We start from the raw sequence: 26,791 nt of genomic DNA on the forward strand, positions 1-26,791 counted from the left end.
TTCCTCTCAAAGTACACTGAGCATAATGAAAGCTTTTCTTGGTAACTTAATTATTCTAGAAGGGACTAATGTATCTAGTCTGGGCAGAAAAGGATGAAGAGAAACTCATGGGCACCCTTCATATACAGTGAAGGAGGGTCATCAGGCAGATGATGACTACCTCAATTGTCGTTTCCTTTCATTCCAGTCTTCCCCTGGCTATGGGAGAATGGTGGATACCACCCTAGTCGAGTGCTTCCAAGGCAGACTCTGTCCCGATGGTGTTTCTGGCCACATTGTGTGATGCAGCCTGCTGGCTCTTACCTTGCCCCCTACCCCTTCCCCTGCCTTCCCATGACAATGTGATATAGCTAACCTGTTCAGACTACTAACAGAAGTCTATTTCCTATCAAATCAGGCCACGGAGTGAAAACTGTTTTGGAAATGGCAGTGAGAAGGATGTCTTTACACAACATTCCCTTTACTATAATAAACATATTGTGCAAGTCATGCCATCATTCATTTGATGTCATGGTCTTCTTTGATTATGAAGACCAATGAATGTTGGTCTGTGCAAGAGGAACTTGCCCTTATTGACTTAAAGAGAGTGAAATAAGCAGTTGCAGAAGTAACTGGGAGGCAACTGTTAGTTCAAACTTCTTAATAAGCCCACCAGGAATACAATGTGCTCCTTGGAAAAATAGACTTGCAGAAATAATAATAACAGTCATAATAGCTAGCATTGAACTAGCACTTGAAGATGTACAAACCCAGGTTGTCATTTGTTGCTCAGGATCCACCTCACCCTCAAGAGACACTGCAGAAGGATCACCTGGGTCATCACCAAGCTCTTCTAACTATGATTCAATTCATGCTATCAATATTTGTTAAATACCACTTACATGATTGGCACCAGGCAGACAAAAGACCAAAATTTAAATAACCTCTGTCCTCAAGCTCTCATTCTCCTGTAGAGTACACAGAGAAGAAAATACAAGAAAGTAGAAAATCATTCCAGGTAGAGAGGCTCTATCATCAGTTGGAGAATCAGCTCAGATTGAGCTGAACCTCTAATGAAACTAGAGATTCCTAGAGGCAGATGTGAGAACAACAAGCATCCCCTCTGTGAGACATAACCAATACAGACGTAGTTAGGAGAGAGAGAAGGGAAAAATAAGTAAGCCAGTTTAACTAGAATGTGAGGAGAAATAATGTGAAATCTGTCTAGAAAGATGGATTGGAGGCAGATTGTAGTAGACTTGAAATGCCAACAGAGGAAATTGCATTTTATCCTAGGAACCATAGGGAACCACTGAAGCTTCTTGAGCTGGGAATCAATATTCTTATGCATTAGGAAGATGGATTGGAGAGGGGAGATCCTGGAGGCAGAAAAAACAAAAGATTATTGCAGAGGTCAGAGCAAGTGGTCAGAATCTGAACTAGGATGGAGACTAAATATGAGTGGAGAAAAGGGTATTGCATGAAAGATATAAAGTTTTTCAACTGATAGAGGAAGAGATGAATGATGAGTTGAAGGTGACCTGAGAAGATGATGGTAGCCTCAAAAGAAATACAGAAGTACATTAAGAACAGTCAGTGATTAACATCAACCCAAAACTGTAATGAGCTAGCTTTATGAGCCTAGCACCTACCCTTTGGGAAGGCAAAATCTGATGAAAAAACATTAGCAATTTTTAAGGAAATTTCCTTTCTTGAATTCTTTAGAATTTGCTTTCTGCTATCCTAGTCTGTCTTTCCTACTTGCCCCCATACTTCCTAGAAGGATTTTGTGCCTCTTCTTTGGTGGTAACTGTGGACATTATTAAATGGTATTATTGAATTGTATTTTATCCTAGAAGTTGTATTACAAATACATGTAGAAATCCCAACTTATCTGGTAAAAATCATCCTAAATGGCACAAGGATGAACCAAGGTCATGGATTATGGTGGGGACATTTTGGACCTGGAATCAAACACACTTATTAGGTTCCGATATCACCTCTGACATGTTAGGGACTGTTTTACTCCTTACTTTTCTTTGTCTCTGGCACTTCAGAATAGGCCTGTACCTGTAGAGGGGGTGAGTCACAAATACTTGTTGACTAAGTGACCCTCGGTAGGGCATATCACCTCTCTGAGACACAAGTTGCTCTTCTGGAAGGGGAAAAAAGGAAATATCTGGAGCCATCCCAGGTTTGTTGAGGATTCAGTGAGACAGTGCACAGAACATCTTACAAACCTGAAGGTACCATGTGCATGTCACCTGTTGCCTTCACAAACAAGTCCTTTGCTGGGGTGGTTGTTCACATGTTTTTGCCTCTGTTTAGGTCGTGTTGGACAGGCAGTTGCACTGCGTGCCAAAGCCTTCGGCTTCAATGTCATTTTCTATGACCCATACCTGTCTGATGGCATCGAGCGTGCTCTGGGGCTCCAGAGGGTGAGCACTTTACAGGACCTGCTATTCCACAGTGACTGTGTAACCCTACACTGCAGCTTGAATGAACACAATCATCATCTGATTAATGACTTCACCATCAAGCAGGTGGGTCTGCTGCTCATTTGGGTTGAGGTGATACATAGTATATCAGACAGACACCTTTTTCTTTTTGCAACTCTTAGCTAGCCTAGTCTTTCCTTCCCTTTCTTTGTCGATGCTAATAAGTAGGAAAGAGTTGCTGGCACATTTATCTGTTTAGTAGTGCTTTTCATTGAATTTGACTTAAGCCAAATCTATAAAATGGGAACAATAATGACATCTACCTCTCAAAGTCATTGTGAGGATCAAGTGAAATAATATTGCAAAATAGCAAAGGGAGATTTAAATAATTGTGTCAATTTCAGCAAAAAGAAGAAACCATGACTATTTTCTTTATATTGCCATCAAATTTGTTTTATAAAGAGTAGTTCAGTTATTATTTATGAAGCCTCACCCTGCACTGTGAAATGTGCAAAGCCTACACTGGTAGAAATAATGTCTTTGGTGTGAGCTTACTGTTGTTCTGTAATTTATCTTGTACTTATGAGAAGTCTGGGAATCTTAGATTTCTGGAAAATAATCCAGTTTCTAGTACTATACAATGAAAGTTGCCTTGGATCCATAGAATTCAAAAGGCAGAGCTTATGACAGCTAATCACAAGAAAAAAAATACATTGGCTCCTGCTTTGGATGCCTTTCTTGTTTAGATCTTCACTCCCCTGAGCAGGCATCTCTCCTAGGTGTACAGGAAGTGGGGACATGGCCAAAGAAGAGCTTGAGTTGGGGGAGGGGGGGGCTGGGCCTGAGGGATCAAGCTGCTTCTGTCTAAAAGGCAGCTTTCTGTGGTCCTGGGGATAAGGTTGGACATGGAAATCGAATGAAGAAAAATTCACCATTTGAAAATGCCCATCTTGTTCATCATCCTGGGCTGGAAAAGACCTTGCTGCTATTGGCGAATTTAAAATGAGCAAATAATGTGTCTGCTGGGCGCCCCCTTGTGTTCAAAGTGGATGTTTGCAGAGGCTGATTCTATTCAAATAGTGATCTGGGCTTGGGTTTCCAAAGTGATTACTAGCTTCTCAAGTCCTTTTCAAGGTTTAAGGCATAAAATAGATCAGCTTGGGTATCTTCATAAATTCTTCTCTTTAAAGTAAAACAACTTGGGTATGAACCCAGCTAGTCTTTGTTCTGTGTTCTGGCCCCCATTTTGGGGACCTCTGAAATGCTTGTTCTTGATGTGGGAAGTAAAGATTCAAAATTCTCTATTTGAAATGATCATGTTCTCATGGAGCTCTCTTGAGGAAAGGGGGCAACTGTTGACTTTCTTTTTGTCTCCAGCACTTACTAGCACATAATGAGTGCTTACAGTACTTGTTAACTGAGATTTTAAATGATGCCTGGTAATTAATTATACCTTCTGTCCCTGGAATTAATTGTTAATTTTGATTTCAAATATAGATTTGCAGTCAGAGCATTTGCTTTGTTGTATTGAAATTGAATTAAAACAGTGGAGTTTTCTATAGGTGATGTAATTTTTGAATGTGTTTTTTTTTGTCATTCAGCACTTTAAAAATAGTTCTAAAGTTTCATGGTAATGAAGTTCTTAACAAGTGATTAATGTAGATAAATATTTTTACAGTTTTAATATAAAAAATTTTGCTGCCCCTTCACATAAATATTTAAAGCAAAAATATGTTAAGAAAAGTACATAAGTCATTAAGGATAGCTCCCCAAAGTTATTGCATCATTGGATTTAGAACTGGAAAGGGACTTTTAGAGACTATTTAATCCAACTCTTATTTTTCAGAGAAAGAAACTAAGGCCCAGAGAGGTGAAGTGGGACTTTCTGTAATTCTTTATAATCCACAAAAACTTCCCTCCTGATGACTTTGTGAAGTTGGTGTTGTTGCCTCATATTTTTACAGGAAGGAGCTGAGGTTTGGGTAACAACCATAGTATTGAAAATATTGTCCTTTGGTAGATGATGGAAGTGTGCTCAGGGTAGTGAGGTGATCTTCAAGCAGGAGGGCACCCTTATCATCTTTCTCATCCCACTTCCCCAGGCTTCATGCATAAAAGGGTTCTCCTCTCTCATAAGAATCAAGTAGGGATTTAGAAAATGACTTTTTCAAGGGTTCAATTGAAATTTAGAGTGGAATAATTAATAGATGAGATAAAAATATTTTCTCACCTGCAATACCCACCTCAAGAGATATTAGAAGGTTCATATTTTAAATTAGAAAAGGATGCATTATATGCGTGTGATCATGGTATACTATCTAAAATTATTACATCACGTTAAAACACATAATTTTTAGTATACAATAAAATTTGGTTATTTGTTTTTAGGAACATTTATTACCTAAATGAATGTACTCGAGATGTCCCACCTCCACAAGTCAGGATGCATAGCAGCACCTGTGTACAAGAAGCCCGCCCCCTCCAAATAGTTTGCTCTACACATGCATACTCTGTGAACGGGGACTCAAGGTTGCCAAGGGAACCTCAAGACTGAATTTCCCTTTGTAGAGTTAAAATTGTAGACTGACTGTTACTGTAATCTCATGTGAAATCAGAGTCTTCCTGGAATGGCTTCTACATGAAATCCAAGTAAGGGTGTGGAGAACTGAAGGGCTGGACAACAGGCTAACTTCTGGCTCACTGACATGTCTGAAGTGAGTCTGATCTTTGAGGTCTACCCATTCCAAAAATAGAATTTTTTTAATTTTAATTTTCATCTAAGTTTATAAGAGACTAAATAAAATCAGATTATTTTAAATTGCATCTTGGTCATAAAGATGAAAAGTAATTGAAATGCCACCAGAAGAAGAGTAAAGCATCAGGTCACTTTGGGGGAAAGACCTTTATGGAGCTTGGACCACCCCAGGCCCCCTTCATTGCCAAGGAGCTAGGTTTAGCCTGAAGTGTTAGCTAGAATCATTGATTGTATATCCTCATTCTACCTAGTTTTTCTGAAGACTCCCTTCTTGTGAGAGCTTTTATATAGTTTTTGATTTTAAGTCCTCTCCTACAACCAGAGCTTAAGCTTTGTAATTCATATTAGACTGACACATGAAGATGTGAGAGTTAGCTACATTAGCCTTGAGAATTGCATACTGCCATCTCTGAATACTCAGAACACTATGTTCTCTCTCCTTTCTTTTCCTCTCTTCTTTCTCTTTACTGTTATTCCTCTCCTCTCCCCTCCACCCCTTTCATCTGGGAATAGGACAATTTTTCCCACAACTCCAAAATAAGGATGGAGTCTTCCTACAGTTAGAGATAATAATAATGAAAAGAAATTAAGTTTTAACAAAATTGATTTGTCTATACTTTTAGTTTATCATTATTTGAAAGAGCCTTCGCTGCCCCCAAACTCCTTGTCACTGAGTTATTCCAGTCTAGTTGTTCTCCCATCTCTTGCAATTTATAATTCTGTTTCTTCCATAATACTAAAGCAGCACTTCCCAACACTTGGTTCTGTCTTAGAAATTGTACTGATAAACTTAGTGATGGATATAAAACACAGTTTTAAACAGCTCAACTATGAGAGTGCATTGGTATAAATGACTGTGTTATATTTGAAACTCAAGCAAAACTTCCTCCCTGGGAAAATATTGGCATTAATGTCTTGTTTTTCAGAGAAGATAGATAGAAGGTGAACAATCTAGATGCTTAGACTTTGTTGTAATGGATGCTTCTTTTGAGTAAATGAGAATGCCTCAACTTTTATTTTCTTATTTTTAATTTGATTATTATTTTTTAATTTTTCCCAGATGAGACAAGGGGCTTTCCTGGTGAACACAGCACGAGGTGGGTTGGTAGACGAAAAAGCACTGGCACAGGCCCTGAAGGAAGGAAGGATACGAGGGGCAGCCTTAGATGTACATGAGTCAGAACCATTCAGGTGCTTTTCTGTTTGTTCTTTTGTTCCCTTTCCTTATTTTTCCCTTGTAGTGCATGATGTCCCCCAATGACCCAGTCAGCCAACTCCTTCCCCCTACAACTCCCTCATCTATAGCCATCTCAGGGATCTGTCCAGTTGGAGTGGGACCTCCTATTGTGTGGGGGAAAATCCAAAACCAGAGCCCCATTTTTTGTCCCATTGAAGAAAAATGTAGGGGTAGAAAGGAGATGTGACCATTGTAGCACACTCAAGCATTGTAAAGTGGTGTGGTCACTTAGAACAAGCCCCTCAGCCAAAGGGTGTTCTTTCTCCAGAATACACAGACACAGACACACACACACACACACACACACACATTCATTCATTCATTTACACAAACACATACAGGAGGAGAACCAGAGCAGGAGGAGAACCAAGATATTAGTATGAAAATCCATAAATGCAAATGTGCTATTTGAGTGGCAGTATTGAATATCTCAGATGTGTGTGCCCTCCTCCAGGAATGATTGGAGCAGGGAGTTACAATGACTAGAGAAGAGTGGCAGTTTCATGGCCTCACAAAGGTCCTCCACTCTCATACTTTTTCCCATAGGTTCCTGCTAGTATAAATGGAAATGTTGACTATAAGAATTCAGTCTAATCACTTCCATTTCTTCCCCTACCCTCTTCCCTCCCCCTCTATTTTTGTTAAGAGTTGGATTTAAGTCTGCCCATGCTTCTGCTGAAATTAAGGCCCAAAATGTTATTGACCTTGCTCCCAAAAGATATCTCCTTATAACTCAATGAGTAATAGTGATGTCTCCCCAAATCACTCTGCTCTTGGACTGAATAGAAAGATGCAAATTCAAAAGGAAACCCATTAGGAGAAAATCAGATGAATTGTTTTAACTGCAGGAGCTCACATAGCCCATGAGGAGAGCTACTGACTAGGGATTACCAGACCTGCCATTGATTGGTGGTAATTGGCAGTAAAGTCCTTTACAGTCAGTCATGAACGGTAACTTAGCAAATAGAAATCTTGATGCTTTATTGCCCAGCAAGCTGCCTAATCCTCTTGCTTACTTCTAAGTTGTAGCCATTACAACAAGGTGATTAATAATGTGTTCAAAGAAGGCCACAGCCTTAATGGCATGCAGAGTATCTTATAGAAGTGGGATGGAATGAAATTTCCAAGATAATTTTTTAAGAAAATCATTTAAACCAGGGAGCAGGCGATATTACCTCTTAGCATAGCTAGGGATTGCCTGCCTAAGACAACAGCCTCCTGCTGTACAGAATAGAGCTATTTCTGGACTTCATGTCCCAGTTACCTAGTCAAGTCCTTACCTGTTGAATCAACAGCTGTGCTAGAGCTAAAATGGCATTAGGGCTGCTCCCATGCTCTCCACTTGACCAATAAGAGTGGGAGTAGCTGCATGTGAGAAGTGGGTGATAGTCATTTTTTGACTTTTCCATCAATTTCTTGTTTGGCCCTGAGCATAATAATTTCTCTCCATGCAAAAAGCTGTCTCAGCAGATTTGATGTTTGAGCCTCTTTGAAGACCTGTTGCTGAAAATATATATTATATATAAATATGAATATGTATATGTATATATTCATATTTGTATATATATGTATATAAACACTATGCATGCTTACATATATTTATAAAATTATTGGTCCTTTATTTTAATCTTTCTTGCCTGTCATATGTATTAAAAGGAAAGTGTTGTCTATGTGGCTCTTCATGTTATGGGGAGCCTATTTAAAAGCTAATGGCATGAAATGGGATGGTGATGATGAACTAGCTGGTATAAGACTTCTAAAGCATTCTGAAAGATACTTTGTAAATGTTTTGATAATAGAAGGTCAACCTTATCACATTATATCTGTCTCCTCACGTCCTTGTTTGCATCTGGTTATTCTAATTATGTTTTATGGTTGTGTTTAGCTTTAGCCAGGGTCCCCTCAAGGATGCACCAAATTTGATCTGCACTCCCCACGCAGCGTGGTACAGCGAGCAGGCCTCCATTGAGATGCGAGAGGAGGCTGCACGGGAGATCCGGAGAGCCATCACAGGTAGCCTTCTGGACAACCCTTGTCCTCTGATAGCTCTGCTTCTCCTCCCTGGGATTGGTTGGGAAGAAACTCAGTCACTGTACTTCAATTAGATGGGAAGGGGGAAAGCACTACTTACAGTTTCTCTTTGGTCACAGGGTCCAAGGTGTGGGGGAGGGGGGAGAAGAGGTTGCTGCACCATCATATGGGGAGCATCCTCTCCTCAGCAACAAACATTGATTAAGTTCCTAGCAAGTTGTGTGCTTAGGGAGATGGAAGTTTTTGACAGACTCGTTCTTCAAGAATCTCAGTCTATTGAGGAATACAGACACCAATGCAAATAACTGTTGTATATATAAGTACAGTAAACAGGCACCAGCTGCTTGTCTGACCAGAGGATAAAGAGCATTATGAACTCAGGAGTATCATCATGTAGGAGATGGCACAAAGGAATTCACATTGGACATGGCACAGGCTTTTGGAGTAGGGCAGGAGCAGGGTTCAATTACGCTCAAATATAGAGACCATGAAAAGGAGTAGTACAGAGAAGATTGGAAGGGTACCTAAGCCAGATTTTGGAGAACCTCAAATGCCAGAAGATCAAAGATGGAAACCACACTCTGGAGCCACTAAAGAGTTTTGAACTGAGGTGTGACCTGACCAAGTTTATCTATGAGCTTCTTCTGACAGTGATATGAGGGATGAGCCAGAGGGTGGACAGGGTGACAGGAAAGCCTGTTGAAAAGTATTATTAATTTTCTTAGGTTTCAACCAAATTAGAAAATAGAGGTAGAGGAGAATAGGATCAGTTTCAATTAAACACAAAAGTAAATTAAGATGGTTGTGGGGGGGAACACAGGAAACAGACTGTGAGCAGGCAGATGTTATACCATAAAGTCCTTGGTCTCCCCTTCATGGGCCCAAGCTATAGCCGCATATGTAGAGGTTAAGATCATACTCATTGAATTGTTAATAATCACATACTTGGGAGTAGAAAACATGTTAAAATGGAGATCAGGATTTTAAGGAAGTCCAACAGGTAAAGAAGCATCAGTCTTGAGCTAGGAAAACTTGAATGATGCTTTTTTGGCACTTTAAAGTTTATAGGGGACATTCCTTGCCATAATCCCTGGGGTAATAGGAATATTCCCTTTTTTACAGATGAAGGAACTGAGGCTCAGAAAAATTGTGAACCTCACAGTCTCCTGGCTGAAACATAATATAGCATTCTTTCTAGTGTATGGTGTTTGAGTTGGTAGCAGCTGTAGAGCTGAATTTCCATCTCAAGACACTATTAGCTCTCTAAGTCCATGAGAGGGCCCTAAAGCTAGCCAAGTATTGGATGACTCAGTTGTTCCACCTAGTAAGTAAGGTGTTCTGACCCTACCTCCCACCCAACTGGAGTGTTAATGACTCATTTTGAACCATTTCAAAGACCCAAACCTACTAAAAACACCATTTCTGTGTCCCTGGTTTGTTAAAAGACTGACGCTGAGAAAGCAGTAAAAGAGAAAAGAAGGAAAAGATAAAAAGGAAATCAATGTGAGATAAAAGTTTTTAGTTGTGTAAGAAGCATTGGTGAGTAGTTGCTAGAAAATTTTGGCACTAGCAAAGATCATTTGTAATCAAGAAAATTGAGCTTCTTCTAGTTTTTACAAAGAAACTATCAGGAGGACCAATGCCAAAAAAAGATCCATATTTCTCTGCTAAGAAGCTGTACTGTGCTGAAGAAATCGGGGTCGTGCCCAAGAAATGTGATTGAAGGCCAGGAAAATTAGAATGCTAAGGCCATGAAACTTCATGCTGCAGAATTGAGAGAAGTCATGGTGTCTATGAGGAAATTATTGTTTACAAAGGACTCATCAGAATAGCAAGGCCCTGGAATGGAAGTGTTGACCACAGCTAGATAGTGGAAGTGATCCATGTCTGAAGGTTAACTAGGGGTTCAAGGACTAGAGAGAAGAAGATGACAGTGTAGAATTGCACAGTTAACTGTAGGGTCAAGTAAGGGCAGGGTAATGATGGCTTATGAAAGTACTGAGTAGCAGAAGGATTGGATATTGTGAGTGGGAGGAAGAACAGTAAGTTTAGAAAGGGATAAAACAGGAAGTGCCCAGTATGGGGGGCGGTGCCAGGGAGGAGGGTGGAAGGAATAGGAGATATACATGGGAAACAAAATAGCTGTGCCTTTTTCTTTGTGATAGTGCTTATTTTCAGGAAATAGTCATGATAAGAATTATGATTGCAAACATTTTTATAGTGCTTTGAGGTTTGTAAGGCAGTTTACAGGTATTTAAAACTTTTAACAATCCTGGGAAAAGATGACATATCAGGAGGCTGTGGTCAAATAGAGCAATGTCCAAGTGTTTGACAGGGAAATGAGTGAGTTCTCTTTGCCCAAAGGCACCCTTCCACATGTACTATGCTCCCTGACTTTCCCCCCTTTCCTAGTATGATTGTTCCTTCTTTCTCTCTTTAATATTCAATCTCTTCCTATCTGTTGCATCCTTCCCTACTTCCTATAAAGATGCTCATTTTTCCCTCCATCTTTCACCTGACCCTCTCATCCCTTTAGCTTTCACTCTAAATCTCTCATTCACAGCCAAAGTCTTAGAAAAAGATATTTATTCTATGGGTAATGATTCTCCTTATGTGTGACTTAAGTGGAATGGAGGGATATGTCAGGAGATTTAAGGAAATTAAAGAACTGGGAAGTTAGAGTGTTTGAGAAAGCATCACCATGAATTTTGGAGTCCCCTAGCATAAGGCTAGGAATTAGGGAAGAAAAGAAAACAGGGAGCCAATGCTCAATTCCTTGAGAAAGGAGGTTGAAAGAATGTCTGAACATTTTGTAAGCTCTTGCTGGGTGCAAAGCCCTGGAAATGCAAATAGAATAGTAATGCCTGATAAGTGGAAGATGACAAATTGGAAGTGGATTTCAGAGCAGAAGAGGTTCAAAGGGAGGCCTGGAAGCCACAGGATACGGGAGCACAAGGAGATGAACGAAGAGGAAAAGGTTGTTCATTGTGGAACAGGAATCCCAGAGGCTGCAGTGGGGAAAGGACAGAGCTGGGGCGCAGTGATTGGGGAGGTGTGAGAGAACAATGACTGGAGGCCAGGAAGAGTCAGCATCTATGTAGTTGGTGATTAAGTAGCATGGAGACTGGAAGAAGAATAATGGAGGGGGGGATGTTTCCTAGCCTTTGGTGTTAATAATGAGCAGCAGATACATTCTATTGCTCACTCTTTTCAGAGATATTGCAGGGTCTTGGATCACCTCCAGCACCAGACTGGAGGGCTGGGGTTGGGACAGGTCACATTGTAGTGCGACCAGAGAGAGGTCTCAAGCCTTGGTCCCCTGCCTGCAAGGAACACTACCTCAAAAATTGAAAAATGTTAAGTTTAACACAGATTTTTAAAAATATTTTTTTTCCAATTACAGGTAAAAATTCTTAACACTTAAAAAAAAATTTTGAGTTTTGAAAAGTCTCCCTCCCTCATTCCATCTGCACTGAGAAGGCAGCAGTTTGATACAGGTTAGAGGCGTGCCACCAGAATTTAAAAGGTGCCCTGGTGTGGCAGCATTGTAAAACAGAGATCAGTTGTACTTAACCACTGAAAGAAGGATTTTGAAAACAAATCATGGGTGTTGACACTTTTGAAAGCTGTCTTAACTATAGTTATGACACATTGAAAAGGGATATAGTACAATAACTGAAGAAAGTTCTGAATGCCAGACTTTGAAACCAAATAACCTTATAAAGCTTTGACTGAATCTAGGACTGGAATGACAGTGTGTATTTATTATCAGTAGTTTAAACACATGTCTTGTTTGTTTCCTGCCTTTTCTCCGATCTCCCAAGGTCGTATTCCAGACAGTCTGAAAAACTGTGTTAATAAAGATCATTTGACTGCAGCTACACATTGGGCCAGTATGGATCCAGCAGTAGTCCATCCAGAGCTGAATGGTGCCGCATATAGGTAAGTGTGCTGAGGGGGCATCAAGGGATGTTCTCTAGAAGGCATTATGATTCCCTTCAAGTCCTATCAAAAGTGAAATAGTAATAAGTGAATTCAGGTGAGCCCATGGAACAGGACTAAAGAGTTATAGACTGTATAGTCATCTCCCAAGGTGTTTAGTGAGTAGTGAGTTACCACAATTTTGAGGGATAACAGTTGTTCATGTGAAGAGTAAAATATTCAAGTCTTTTTCTTAGTGATGTGAGAAATAGAAACTGTCCTCTTTTCACAGTAATAATTGCTGGCATTTACATGGTGCTTTAGGGTTTGCAAAGCACTTTACAAATGTTCTCATTTTATCTTCATAAGAACTGTAGGAGAAAGATACAGTGTTTCTCACTCCCTTTTCAGATAAGGAAACAGAGGCTAACAGACTGTAAATTGCCCAGAGTCACCCAGCTTAAGTGTCTGAGGCTGAATTTTCACTTGACCAGATCTTCATAACTTTGGGTCCAGTGGTTTTCTCTCCATGATGGCATCTGGCTGCCTCTTTCCCTGGGATCTATGATTTTATCTCTGTGGATACTACTCCCACTGTTGTCCATCATAGCCCTTGTATACTTTGAGAAGGCAAATTTATTAATTGTTATGACCAAAAAAAATTCATTATCCACTAGCCAGCGTTTTGGTGAGAAGAATTTTTGTGATCATCCAACATTAATTAAAAACTTAGAAATTTGACCCTCATGTAAGACTTCCAGTAATATAAGTGGGGAAAGTTATATGAAGTAAGGCCAGAAAAAATTGAATTCTAAGAATATATTATAAGGTAAAATACTCACATCCAAAATATCATTAATATGAAAAGATTGCCAAACCTTGGCAACAACAACCACTTAAAACATTTGATGGGATCGAATCTGGGTCTAACTCAGCAGTTTGACCAGGGCCTATCTGAGAGCCTGCAGGTATTGTAAGATTCAGCTGAAAAACTGTCCAGCACAGGAAGCACAGGCAGAAAGTTTCTTAGCCTTGTCTTGATGGGGAGCAGGACAGGTTTCTACTTGTTCTTAGATTCACAAGCTCAGGTGCTCAGGGACCAAGGAGATCATTTTCTTCTCTGTTCCTCAGTGTTACTGGACTTCTTTTTAGGAAGGGAATGTTACAATGGAAAGGAAAAGCAGGATTGTTACATTTTTGACAACTTTTTCCCATGGAAACTTCATTATATTTAGAAATCTTCTCTGTATCTTCTAAAGGAGAATAAAGTAGTGATTTGATTCAAAGTAGCTCCATAATCTGAACAACAGAAGCCATAGCAAGACCCCTTCTATTTTCCCTTAATAGCACTTTTTTCACTAAATGTTCTTTTTTAATCAACCTAACTTCTTAGATATTCTAACTAAAACGAGGTCAGCAAGAAATATATAAGTAACTATCCACTTAAGCCTGAGCTCATTGAATAATTTGTTGAGAAAATAGAAAGGAGGACCATATTAGTCTTCATTCAGGAAATGTTAGTATTAGGGGAAAAAATGATTGATTATTAATTCTTTAAGACATCATGTTTCAAACTCTGAAACCCAAGAATAAAGACAGCTGCAGTTTATTGTTCTTTGAATGTACTCATGGCACTTCCTGGAAAATAACACTCTCTGCTGGGTGGGGTCAGAAAACACACAACTGCATGAAATATGGTTGCTGGGGATGAGCCTGAGCCAGAGCTATGGGCTGTCTCAGAAAAAAGGTTAAGACCGAGTAACTACATTTAAGCATTTGCCAAAGTTAAATGAAGTGGTCTCTGGTGACTCGATGACATCCTAGCCACTTTTTTTTATGAAGGAAGATGATGAAGAAGAGATTGGAAAGACAGATGGAATGATGGAATCATAGCTGAGTACATACTATATATTTATAGTTTTTTAAATTGTTCATAATTGGTTTTTCCAAGTTTAGAGGTGATAGAGAATTTCTTCTGAGTTTGGCTAATGTGATCTAAGAACTTCTGCTTTCCCAGGTAGAAGAGGTGGGTATTTAAGATATACCCCTTATTCCCATGGTTTTATATTAAGAACATTTTACCTTAGAAAAACTTACCTGCAGGAATGACTATTCCATCCTAGAGTGAGTTCCCAAAGGAACTGAGTTTGTAAAGTTTCTTAGAGTTCTTCATTGTCAGGACTGTTCCTATATCAGAGTGAAAAATCAGCCCCCTGCACACTCCCCTGTACCCAGCTTGTGAAAAGGAACTCCAGGCCTGGTATCCAACAAATGACCTCTTCTTGTTCTCACACTTCATGGATATTGGGGCTAAAAAGAGTCTGTATTTCCTTAGTACATGTGCTCAGGATGAGAAGTGCCCTAGAAGCAGTCTCAGGGGTTAGAGGAAAGCAGCCTGGGATCAAACTTTGACAGTTGATGATCGAAATACAGATGATGGAGAACAAATTGTACAGGGGAACAATCTTCCTTTGCCTCAGAATTCCAAAGGAGTTTTAGCTTGACAAGCCTCATGGAATAGCTCCAAGATTCTTATCCGTCAACAGGGCACTTAGGAATCCTTACCATGTATTGTTCTTTACCTCTTCCAGCAGGTACCCTCCAGGTGTGGTGAGTGTGGCTCCAGCTGGCATCCCTGCAGCAGTAGAAGGAATAGTCCCCAGCGCCATGTCCTTATCCCACGGGCTCCCCACTGTGGCCCATCCTCCCCATGCTCCTTCCCCTGGCCAAACCGTCAAACCAGAAGCTGATAGAGACCACCCAAGTGACCAATTGTAGCCTAAGAAAATAGCATTCCCAACATTGGAGCTTTCAACTTTGAAGATGACGTGGATAAAAATCTGGATTTTTGAATAGAGGCAAAACCATGAACTTACAGGAGACCATAATTGTTTTAGAAACTGGTCCAATATACAGATATAAAAAGGCAAAAGGTGTGGGAGGTGAAAAGAAGATTTGGAAAACTTTTTTTCCTCCGTATAAATTGTAGTTTGTCCCCCGTCCAGTGGACTGATTCACTGTTTCTGTGTCCTATGGGTTCTTTGTTAAGCAAGAGAAGTTAGTAGTTAATTATATCATGAATGTACTTGTCTGTGTACAGTTTTTAGAACATTAAAAAGGATTTGTTTGCTTAGCTGTCAACAAAAGAGAAAGCAAAAAGGAGGCATTCAAAAAACCAATTTTGAGATGATTTTTTTTTATATGTTAAAACATGCCCCAAAATGAGGCAGTTGGCAAACTTCTCAGGACAATGAATTTTTCCCATTTTTCTTTCTACGCCACACAGTGCATTGTTTTTTCTACCTGCTTGTCTTATTTTTTAGACTAATTTAGTAAACAAAAGAAAAACCATTTCTTCTGATTTGGGCATGAATTTCCCTTCTTTCCAAATGAAGACAACATTGCAAAGAGATTTTGAGGAAGACAGAGGTTTTGTATAAATGAGCATTGTGCTTTTGGTCACCAGTTAAAGTATATATTATTGGTGGTTTGCAAAAAGGCACTAGACTGCTGAAGGGTAGCAGCATTTCATCGCCTACATTGATTCCTTCCTGGTAATGTGGTAGGCTAGCAATATTTTTGGTTAAAATCATGTTTGTGACTGTAACCATTTGTATGAATTATTTTAAAGAAATAAAAATCCCAGACAAATATATTATGTGTAACATTTTTATTTCTAGAAATTAAGTCAACTTTTAGTTCTATCCCTATCATTCTGAGTCATACCATTTTGAGAAAGTTTGTTTTTTCATGATTGCTAACAAGATATTGATAATGTCCTCTTGGAAACTGGGAAATAAATAAACAGGCTTTACTTTTACAGATTCCCCTTCACAGTTATATAGAAATAGAAAAGATAGTTGTAGGACAGAGTGACATATAGTTCATATTAAATAGTTCAGTTTTTTCCCTTTGTTAAGTATTGACCTAAGGTACTGTGTTAAAGCCAAGGATCTCAAGTGTATGATCCTGTTCATTGCTATTCCAGCAGATGAGCAGATCCCTCAGGAAAGAGAAATCAAAGCCCTAGGTCCTAATATAGGGATATATAAAGTAAAAGTCCAAAGTCTTCTGAGTGAACCTTTTCTTCAAATGGAGTATCACAAAGTGTGTATGGCAATCAGTAAGTTAGAAGGAATACTAAGGTCTTCAGACACACTTAATTCTTATACATATTAAGTCCATGGTGTTGGCAGTGTCTTTTGAGGGAAGATAATTTGAAGTTTCTCATTCATTTTCCTTTTCCTACCAATGAATTCCAATCCATTTACTTCTCTGACTGGTCTGGCAACAGGAAAGCCTCGTACTGCTTAGATAGTGCACATCAATGAAATGGCTGGTTGTCCAACACAAAACTGAGCCCGAGATGATGCAGCTGAACCTGATAAAAATGTAACTGGGAAATGTTTCACAAAAATAAAAATACAGTACTATGTTATAATGTTCATTTGTTGCTTTCTAAATTAACATAAATGCTGCAGTGATCCATTTCTGTTTGAGTCTGACACCCCTGTTCTGTTTGAGTCTGACACCCCTGATGTCTTCTGTCATACAAAGACTGATGAGAAGAAGTAGAAGCTGGCCCCAGGACTTGGACATTTTCATGACTAAAGTGATATTTCAGTTGGACTTTAAAAGATAAGTAGAAATTCAACAGAAGGAGTACGTGCATGAGTAATTTAGCATAAATGCCTATCAGAGAAAGACTGCTTATCTACCAGGAGAAAAGTCTTACTATACAGAACTATCTTAGGGCTAGTGCTTTATTTCCAGCAATTTCATCAGATTTTTCAGCCATTTAAAAAAATTCTCTACCATGGTCATTTTCAGGAAAAAGAAAAATTGTTCAGTCTTGACTGACTCTTTTTGACCTCATTTGTAGTTTTCTTGACAGAGATACTGGAGGGTTTGTCTTTTTCTTATTCATTTTATAAATGAGAAAATAGAGGCAATTGTGGTTAAGTGACTTGCCCAGCTAGTAGATATCCAAGTGAATGAGGTCAGATTTAAACTCAGGTCTTCCTGAATGCAGGTTTGTTGCTCTATCCACTGAGCCACCTAGCTGTCCAAGAATGAAAGGGTAATGATGTAAAAAGAGATTCCTAGTAACAAGAAACTTATTCTAGGGTACCATGGGGTTGGCATTAGAATGAAAATATGTGTCAGGGAGAGGTAATTTATTTATTCCTGAGCTTTGCTTAAAACTTGGAGTCAACAACTCTCTTCTTCTATTTGATTGCTGGTGGTTTAAGGGTTAAAACTCCTGGGACTAGGGCATCTCGGTGGTCCAGTGGAAAGAGCATGCCCTGGAGTCTGGAGGACTGAGTTCAAATGTGACCTCAGATACTTGATATTTACTGTGTGACCTTGGGCAAGTCACTTTAACCCCATTGCCTTGCAGAAACCAAAAAAAAAGGAAAAAAATTCCTAAAACTTTTGTAATAAAGAGATAGTAAGAGAACCCTTAATTGCTCTAGATAAACTCAAACACCCCTACCCCAACCCAAAGGAGCTACATCCTAACGTTTCATTGCTGAATCACCCTGTAACCCGATTGTGGAAAACCAGAGTTAACCATGGAACGAGATAGACATGGGCAAATGTCCTGGTTTTCAAAAAGGATAAAATCATCTACAAACTGTTGACAAGTAAACATTTATATTTCACAAGCCCCTATTAGGTGCTAGGTCATTAAAGTTAGACAATCCTTGCCCTAATGAGCTTCCATTTGTCACAGATGCGTAAAGGGAATACCCACACCTATATAAAACAAAAATAATGACTAGGTAGTGAAACCCACTGCAAACAAGAGCTATCAGGAAAAACCCCTGAAAGGGAAGAGTTTGAATTGAGCTTCCACGGGTGGGGAAGGGTGTTAAGACAGGATACCCAACACGGGGGCATGATGAAATCCTGCATCAAGGGGGAAAAAATGATATAGCCATCCTGGGTGCCCTCCTCAAATAGAGGATCTGGAAGGAAGGAGTGCTTTGAAGGGAGGGAGGGACCCATGGACAAAGAGAACTGAAGAGCTAAGAGTTTTGGAGTTGATGTGATCTTGCAAGGAAGACAAGTTTCTGAATACAAGGAAAGTTCAGGAGAACAGCCAGGTGGAAAATGAAGAACTGAGAATTGAGGGAGAGCTGAAAATAAGGAGGCAACAGATGTACACAATTTTTCCTAGGAGTTTTGTCAGTGGAAGGGAGAAGAGTCTTAATAAAACAAGCTTGGCTTCAATTCCTTGTAAAAATCAGGAATATGTCATCAAGGAGATGGTTTGTGAACATGTAGAAATGGAAACTGATCACAAAGCTATAGTTTTATCAGGAATACCAAGATGCTTTTGATGGTGGTGGTGGTGGCAACAGTGGTGATGGTGTTAATTGTGGCGAAGGTGCAGATGGTGGTCCTGGTGCTTCAGTCTAGCACAGTTACAGTACCTGGCCCATAATAACATACGGGCATATGATAAGACTCTTAATAAATGCTTGTTGAGCTTAAGTTGAACAAATTATGACAGATGAATTTTTATTTTTAAACAGGTTTCCCAAACTGGTAGATTAGTGAAATACTATAGATTACATATAGTTTACCCTACTTTTTAGTAGAGTATCTTAAGTTTAACATGCTATTTTTAAATCTTTTTAAAAAATTTTTATTTAGCATTTTATTTTTCCCCAGTTATATTTAAAAACCATTTTTAGCAATTGTAAAAACTTTGAGTTTCTAATTCACTCTCACCCCACTCTGCCTCAATAAGAAAGCAAGCAATTTGATTTAGATTATAAATGTGTAGTCATGCAAAACATTAACAAAATAGTCATGCTGTAAAAGAAAACATAGACCCATGTCCCTCCCCCCCAAAAGAAACCTCAAGAAAAAGTTTTTTTTTAAGTATATTTCAATCTGTATTCTTGAAAACTATCAACTCTCTGGGAATGGATGGCATTCTTCATAAATACTTGAGTTTTGAGTCACTTGCTAAGAAAAAGATATTCACAGCTGATCATTCTATAATATTAGCTGTCACTGTGTATTCAGTACATTTCATTTTGCATCAGCTCTTGTAAATCCAGGTTTTTCTGAGAACATCCTGTTTATCATTTTCTATAATATTCAGTAATACTCCATCATAATCACCCATCACAATTTGTTCAACCATTCCTCAAATGATGGGCATTTCCTCAATTTCCAATCCCCTGCCACAAATAGCCTTGACCACATCAGTCTTTTCCCTTTTTGTTTTTCATTTCTGTTGGGATACAGACCTAGTAGTGGCATTGCTAGCTCAAAAGATTTTGCATGCTACTTTTGCAGAAAAATTGAGATTTGAGGTTAAAAAATAATACAGCTAGGTATATTCAAAGTAGTTGAGCACTGTGATCCAGAGAGTAGTTACAGAATTAAAGCTGAAAGGGAGCTTATAGCTTACAGCTCATCAATTCTAACCTTATTTTAAAGTGTTCAATTATGCCCAAACTTCACAGGTAGTAAGTGGCAGAATCTTCTACTTAGAGGTTGAACTGAATGTCCTTTAAGGTCTCTAGGAATCCCTTCTAAATTCTAACAGATTAGAATCCATCCTTATCTTAGACCTTATCTACATTGACAAGGAATTCACTTACAAAACCTGCTTCATTCTTAAAACAGCTCTGTTTAAAAACAATTCTTCCATGTGAGAGGCTCAACTCAAATCATAATAGCTTGGAAGCAGTCACTAGTAAAGGGCCCCAGGGATCTTTACGTGACTTCTATTTAACGGGTTTTTTTTTTAGGTCAGTAACTTGGATAAGGGCATAAAGGCAAGCATCAAATTTGAAGTTTTATAAATAATCTCATTTTACCAACAACCTCGTGAGATGGGTGGGGAAGGGTGTTAGACAGGATACCCAATTCTCCATTTTACAAATGAGAAAACTGAGGCAGATAGAAATTAAACTTTTTCCCAGCATCACAAGCTGGTAAATATCTGAGGACTGGTTTGATTTCAGGCCCTCCTGATATCACAAATTGTTCTCTTGCTTATTATATCACCTAGGGGCATAGCTAAACAAGCAGTTTGGAAAAGATCTGGGAGATGTTAATAGACAAGATCAGTGAGTACCATTGTGATATGATAGTTGGGAAAACTAAAACCATTTTCTTATATTTGAAGGCCTGTCATAGACTCTCTGCAAGGTATAAGAAAATGCTATCTCTTCCCAAACCATGAAAAGGAATGATTCACCAGGGTGGCTGAGGTTTTCATCATTCATACTCCACATCAAACAGCCATTAAGCGTTTGATTAATTTCAAATGTTGAAATCAAAAGTCCTGAAAAGCTTTAAAGCTGTATTGGATCAAAAGGAAAGCTGCTTAAACTAAAGAACATTTAATCCAATTTATTCTTATGTTTTCACAAAATTATATATTATATTTGCTAGATGTTTTACTCCAGTGGATCTCGGAACACTTCTATTTGGATATTGTCTCCGATGATACTGAGCATAACTCATTCATGCCAGTCTATGCTATGCCTCTCTTGCTAATAAATTTACCTTAGGGGATCCATTTTCAATATGCTAAAACTCTTACTCATTTTTCTGGGAATTGTGAAATAAGGGTACCAGTGAGTAGATCATCTTTTTCTCCCATGCATTTCCCTAACAACCTTCAGGCTTATTTTTCTTCATTGTTCCTTATTTGTTATATGCTGAAACTACCTCATACCCACCATTTAATTCTCCATTGCCCTCTGTGATAGTTATTCTTAATTCCTCTGAAATTTTAGTGGTTCATGACTTATTGTGTGTTTGTCCTTCATTTTTTTTTTTGCAAGGCAATGGGATTAAGTGGCTGGCCCAAGGTCACACAGCTAGGTAATTATTAAGTTTCTGAGGCTGGATTTGAACTCAGGGCCAGTGTTCTATTCACTGCGCCACCTAGCCACCCCTCATGACTTATTGTAATACAATGACAGTATAACATTGTATTTTAAAAAGTGGGCCTTTGCTTCTGGCAGAAGTCTGGGGATTCGTTAAATGAACTTTGCAATTTAGTGAAGGTTATCCAATCCACTTTTTCAAACCAACTTATTTTCCATTTTTAGTGCTGTGTTCAAAGTCTATATTGTGATGGACAAAATTGTTCATCTAGAGGTTGTTCATTTAGCTACATCATACCATGGACAATAGTCATCCTTTATCCACTTGAGTTTTCCTAAGTAGGTGGTTAACCTAAACTTTTAAGGACCATCCTAAGTATAGAGAGACCCTTCACCAATAAGATGGCCAATTGGCTATGAATTCTTGGGCCATGGCAAACCATGAAACAAAACTTGGTATTTTAAACCCCTGAAATCACAGAACCAGACAAACTTTACATTTCTACAATATTTTATGCTTTCCATAAATAGCATTTTACCATTCTAACAGGTACTGCAAGGTAGGTGGTTGTTTCTCTTAAAAAGCATCAATGAAACATTTAAAATGTTTTCCTAGCAAAGGAAGAACCAGAAGTGGCAAATGATTTAGAGGTCATCTAACAGAGGAAAGAATTGAAGTAAAGTGGCATTTACTAGAACAAAAAGCAAACATTTTTATAAGTACCAAAATACTGGGAGAATGAAGAATTGAGATAATGGGGTTCCTGTGAGGTGTTCAAACTCCTAAACTAAGGCTAAAACACCAAGCAGTTCCAATATGAAATTACACATGACAAATATGACAAATATCTTACAGAAGTGTCTACAAAGTTTTAGAAGAAGACTGAGAGAGAATGTGATTTCTAATTAAAGAAATCAGGGGAAATTTTCCTGAAGATTTCCTTGGAATTAGGGTTAAAAAAGTGGTAGAAATTCAGCAAGATAAAGGAGAGAGGTACTCCCAGGATGAATAGTCATGATAAATTATTATGATAAATATATGTTATATATATTATTATAGTTTATTATATGTTTTTATAGTAGAATATATATATATCCAACAAATATAAAATCCTAAATTTTCTTACATAAGTCATGAAAAATGAAGAAGACCTTTCATGGTTTAAAATACATATATACATGCATATTTATGTTTATATATACATATGCACACATTTTCTGAACAGATTGAATTTCAAAAGATTTAAGGTATGTAGTCCATACTGACTGAAGACAGGTGTCTCTTTTTCACCCCTCTTCATTGGCCACCCACGTTAGCAGAGAAAGATAATAATATGCTTCTTTGAGGTTAAAGAAAAAGAAGCACCTCTGGAGCTACCACCTAGCCCTACAGAGGATAAAGACAAATTGAAGAGAGAACACATAAAATAACCCACTTGGCAAGGCTCACTAGGTGACATTCAGACAATAATACCGCTTCCTCTTATAAGAAACGAGTATTTGATCTACTGTATTCCAATCAATATTAATCAGTTTGATTCTTATAGTGGACTTAAAACTTTAGCATAATGTTCACTATTTGTTTATCAAGTCATGAGTCTCACTTGCACAATCACAAGAATGCTGACAGCGATATCTCTATCTTGTTTTGCTTAAATTTCTTGTCTGAACTCAGCATGGGTGGGAAGTGGGATGCCTTGATTCTTCGGAAAATTTCCCAACTTATTTTTGAACCTCTGGATCACTCTCATTCAATATGAGCAAGTAACCATCTTATGACCAATTAGTCAGTAGAGATACCCCATGCTTACCATTTGGAGCTTCCCTGCTGTTGCATCAACTTTTAGCAAGGTCTATCAATCAATGGGATTATGCATATTAGGTAGTCTCTCTGGAATGTTCCATTATTAAATATGGTATCAAGACTTATAAAATTAAGTCTCTGGAAGAAGGGGGCATCTTAGATCATGAGGAAGCTCTGAGATCCATTCATTAGTGGGGACTACAGACCATTTAATAAAATACCAATGGCTCAGAATTCTGCCTCAATGGTTTTTCTTGAAGATTAGGTAATTAGGTAATAATCCCCATACTATTTTGGATCTGTTACCCAGAGAATCAGTTCTCACATGAGACCTTGGGCTTCATTTGTGACTTGAATCTTGTCATCTTTTTTTACCTGAGTGGTTGATTGGAACAAATCTGTTTCATACTCAAGTGTGGTGTATCTTTGTCAAGAAACTTGTCAGTGGCAACATCTCTAGCAGTACAGTGGACATCATTTAGCATTTACACACTGACCATGTCTAAAGAGAGTCAAAGAACCTCAAGATTCTAAGGAAGGGGACTCAGACACCAAAGAAATCAATATCTGCCCTTCTAGAAATCCCTTTGACAAAGTACTAAACAATAGTCCCCTGCTCTTTGTTTAAATAGACGAAGGGAATCCCCAAGACAACACACACCACTCTGGGATAATTCTCCTGAGTAAGAAGTTTATTCTTATTATCCAAACCTAAATTTGTCTCATGGCAACTTCCACCTATTGTTCCTAATGTAGCAACATTTGTTGAAGCCAAGCAGAACTAGTATGGATGACAGATCACTCTCCCTGTGCACACAAAAGCATATACTCATACACACACACACACACACACACACACACACACACACACACACACACACACACACACACACTCACACACTCACATACTCACATTCACACCCTGAAAGTTTTCTCATTTCCAGATTAAACACCTTTCATCCATTCTTTCTACAGTAGAATTTTGAGACTTTTCTCCCTCCTAGTTACCCCACCCTGGACATTTTCCAATTAATCTATGCCCTTTCTAAAGCATGGTACTAAGAATTGAGAAGAAAATTCAGAATAATAATTACCAACATTTATATGGAGCTTTATGTTTTCAAAATGCTTGTTTTCTTTGTATTGTATTTAATTCTTCCAACCACTCTGGGCTATATAGATGCTTATTATTAGACCCATTTTACAAATTAAAAAGACTGATGTTGGGGAAAAAACCTAGATTGCTTGTCCAGAATTACATGGTTAAGTGTTGGAGGGAAGATTTTTTTTTTGAGGCAATTGGAGTTAAATGACTTATCCAGGGTCACACAGCTAGTAAGTGTGTGAGGTCAAATTCAACTCAGGTCTTCCTGACTCCAGGGCTAGTACTCTACTCTATCTGTACCTCCTAGATGGCCTTATGGGAGAAGTTTAACTCAAGTCTTCCTGACTCCAAACTGTGATTGATGATGTCTCTGATGATAACCACAAAGACCATAACAATGACTACTATGAAAGAAGGAAGAGGAAGAAAAAAGAACAGCCGTAGCTTCCATTTCTGCAACACCATAAAGCAGGTGGGAGGCAGAGGGGCATAGTGTGGATCAGCAGGACTGGAATTTCAATCCTTCTCAAACACTTGTTAACTGTATGACCCTAGGCAAGTCACCTGATCTTGTTTAGTCCCAATTCTTCAATCTGTAAATGGGAATAAGAATAACTCTTAGTCAACAGAGTTGTTGAGAGGATCAAACAAGACAACATATGGAAAGTGCTTTGCAAACCCCTGAATCACAATATAAATGCCAGCTATTATTAGAAAGAACAGGGGTCAAATTCTGCCTCAGTCAGTTACCAGTTGTTTGACCCTGGGCAAATCATTTATCCTTCTTATTACTAGGTTATTAGTAAGCCTTATTACTGGACCTGTCTCTTAACTTCTCCCTGGAGAAAGATCTCTCACAGATGAAATTATACATCTTGGATGATGAATTTCTATAAACCATGGATTGAGAGCTGGAAGGGACTTTAGAGATGCTCCAGTACAAACTCCTCATTTTAAAGAGGAAAAGTTATTGCCAAAGAGATTACAGAACTAGGAAGTCTGGTAGGAAGTCATGAAATTCCAACCTTTTCCATCTCAAAGCATGAGTTTCCCCCCCCCCCCATCTCAAGGACTAGAGAAATTATGTAGCTTCACCCTCCACCCAGGGAAGGAATTTCCACTCCCACTACGTGTGTGTGTGTGTGTGTGTGTGTGTGTGTGTGTGTGTGTGTGTGGCTCTGGGACCTCCAGCTGGGATGTCTCTGGGTTGAAAAGGATGAGTCATGAGTCAGAACAATCACTGGAACCAAATTCCTTAAAACCCAAACAAGCATTTTCTAAAACAAATAAATAGTAATTAAAAGCTAGAAGGAATGCTGGAGGATTGGGAGGTATTTAAAAGGGCAAACAACAATGGAGACAAAACAAGGTAATGTTAGGGTTCAATTCATTTAATTTGTCTTTAAGAGCCCATATTGGGCTGCCTATAACTCAGTGAATAGGAGGCAAAGTGATAACTGCATGGTGACCTTGGGCAAGTCACTTACTTACATTCAGTTTTCTTATATGTAAAAGGAAGGAGTTGAACTTGGAAGACCTGTAAGGTCCTTTTAAACTCTAGACCTATAATTCTAAATCAAGAACAGAACTGGTCTGCCCTCTCATGAGCTCTTTCATTTCCTCTGTCTAGGAATTAGCACTGGCTCCCAATGATTTAAGAGATAAAAAGCCAAGAAAATCCCAAACAGGGTCCCCCCTCTCATCCTTATATATTTTTTTTAGGTTTTTGTAAGGCAAAGGAGGTTAAATGGCTTGCCTAAGGCCACACATCTAGATAATTATTAAGTGTCTGAGGCCAGATTTGAACCCAGGTACTCCTGACTCCAGGGCTGGTGCTTTATCCACTACACCACCTAGCCACCCCTCTCATCCTTATATTTAAAGCTCTCCACCTGCTAATTGCCTTTTTTACTTCTTGTTCAGTCATTTCAGTCATGTCTGACTCTTCATGACCCTGTTTGGGATTTTCTTGGCAGAGATAGTGTTTCTTCCCCAAACTACTGTACAGACGAGGAAGCCAAAGTATACAGGGTTTCACAACTAGTTAAGAAGGGCCAAATTTGAACTCAGGTTTTCCTAACTCTAGGCCCAGGGCTCTATCCACTTACCTGACTTATTATCCCAGCTTTTCCCCATTGATCCTCTTGTCCTGCTTTCTCTTTCTGCCACATCCTTTTTGGTTTTTTTGCAAGGCAATGGGGTTAAATGACTTGCCCAAAGTCACACAGCTAGGTAATTATTAAGTGTCTGAGGTCAGATTTGACCTCCAGGTCTGGGACTCTATTCACCCTGCCACCTAGCTGCCCCTCTGACACATTCTTTCCACATTCTGCTCACATTGCCAGACCTGCCTTGAGGATCGTCTTCTTTTCTTGCCCCTCTTATGCCCTACCCTTCTTAGGAAGACCAGCCCATGCCAGACCTCACTCCTGGAGCTTTACATGACTCCCCTAGCCTAAGGAGAGTTGTAGCTGCTTCTCTTATCCTATAGGCAAAGCCCTGTTAGAGAACCAATCGGGGATCAGAAGATGCATCTCAAATAATAGGGATAGGAATGCTTGAGAAATATGTGCACTATTTAAAAATGGGGGAATAGGAAGGAATAGGACTGGACAGGTAGGATGGAGTCAGATTGAAGAAGACCTTGAATGTCAGAT

At 38.9% G+C, this 26,791-nt stretch overlaps 1 protein-coding gene across 6 annotated transcripts in view; it reads left to right on the plus strand.

The window, feature by feature from the left end:
* Positions 1 to 16,966, plus strand: part of CTBP1 (C-terminal binding protein 1) — a 456,395-nt gene extending 439,429 nt beyond the window's left edge. For 2 of the 6 annotated variants that reach the window (XM_074229968.1, XM_074229967.1), the window contains exons 7-11: positions 2,308 to 2,522; positions 6,233 to 6,363; positions 8,295 to 8,422; positions 12,265 to 12,382; positions 14,953 to 16,962. In XM_074229968.1, the coding sequence (XP_074086069.1) occupies positions 2,308 to 2,522; positions 6,233 to 6,363; positions 8,295 to 8,422; positions 12,265 to 12,382; positions 14,953 to 15,139 (779 nt within the window). In that variant the 3' untranslated portion in view covers positions 15,140 to 16,962. Of the gene's footprint in view, positions 1 to 2,307; positions 2,523 to 6,232; positions 6,364 to 8,294; positions 8,423 to 12,264; positions 12,383 to 14,952 lie in introns of all 6 variants that reach the window. The other 4 variants (XM_074229972.1, XM_074229971.1, XM_074229969.1 and 1 more) reach the window with 3 other exon arrangements.
* The last annotated feature ends 9,825 nt before the right edge of the window (positions 16,967 to 26,791 follow it).

Source organism: Macrotis lagotis, chromosome 3 (genome assembly GCF_037893015.1).
Source record: "Macrotis lagotis isolate mMagLag1 chromosome 3, bilby.v1.9.chrom.fasta, whole genome shotgun sequence".
Taxonomy (NCBI): Eukaryota; Metazoa; Chordata; class Mammalia; order Peramelemorphia; family Peramelidae; genus Macrotis; species Macrotis lagotis.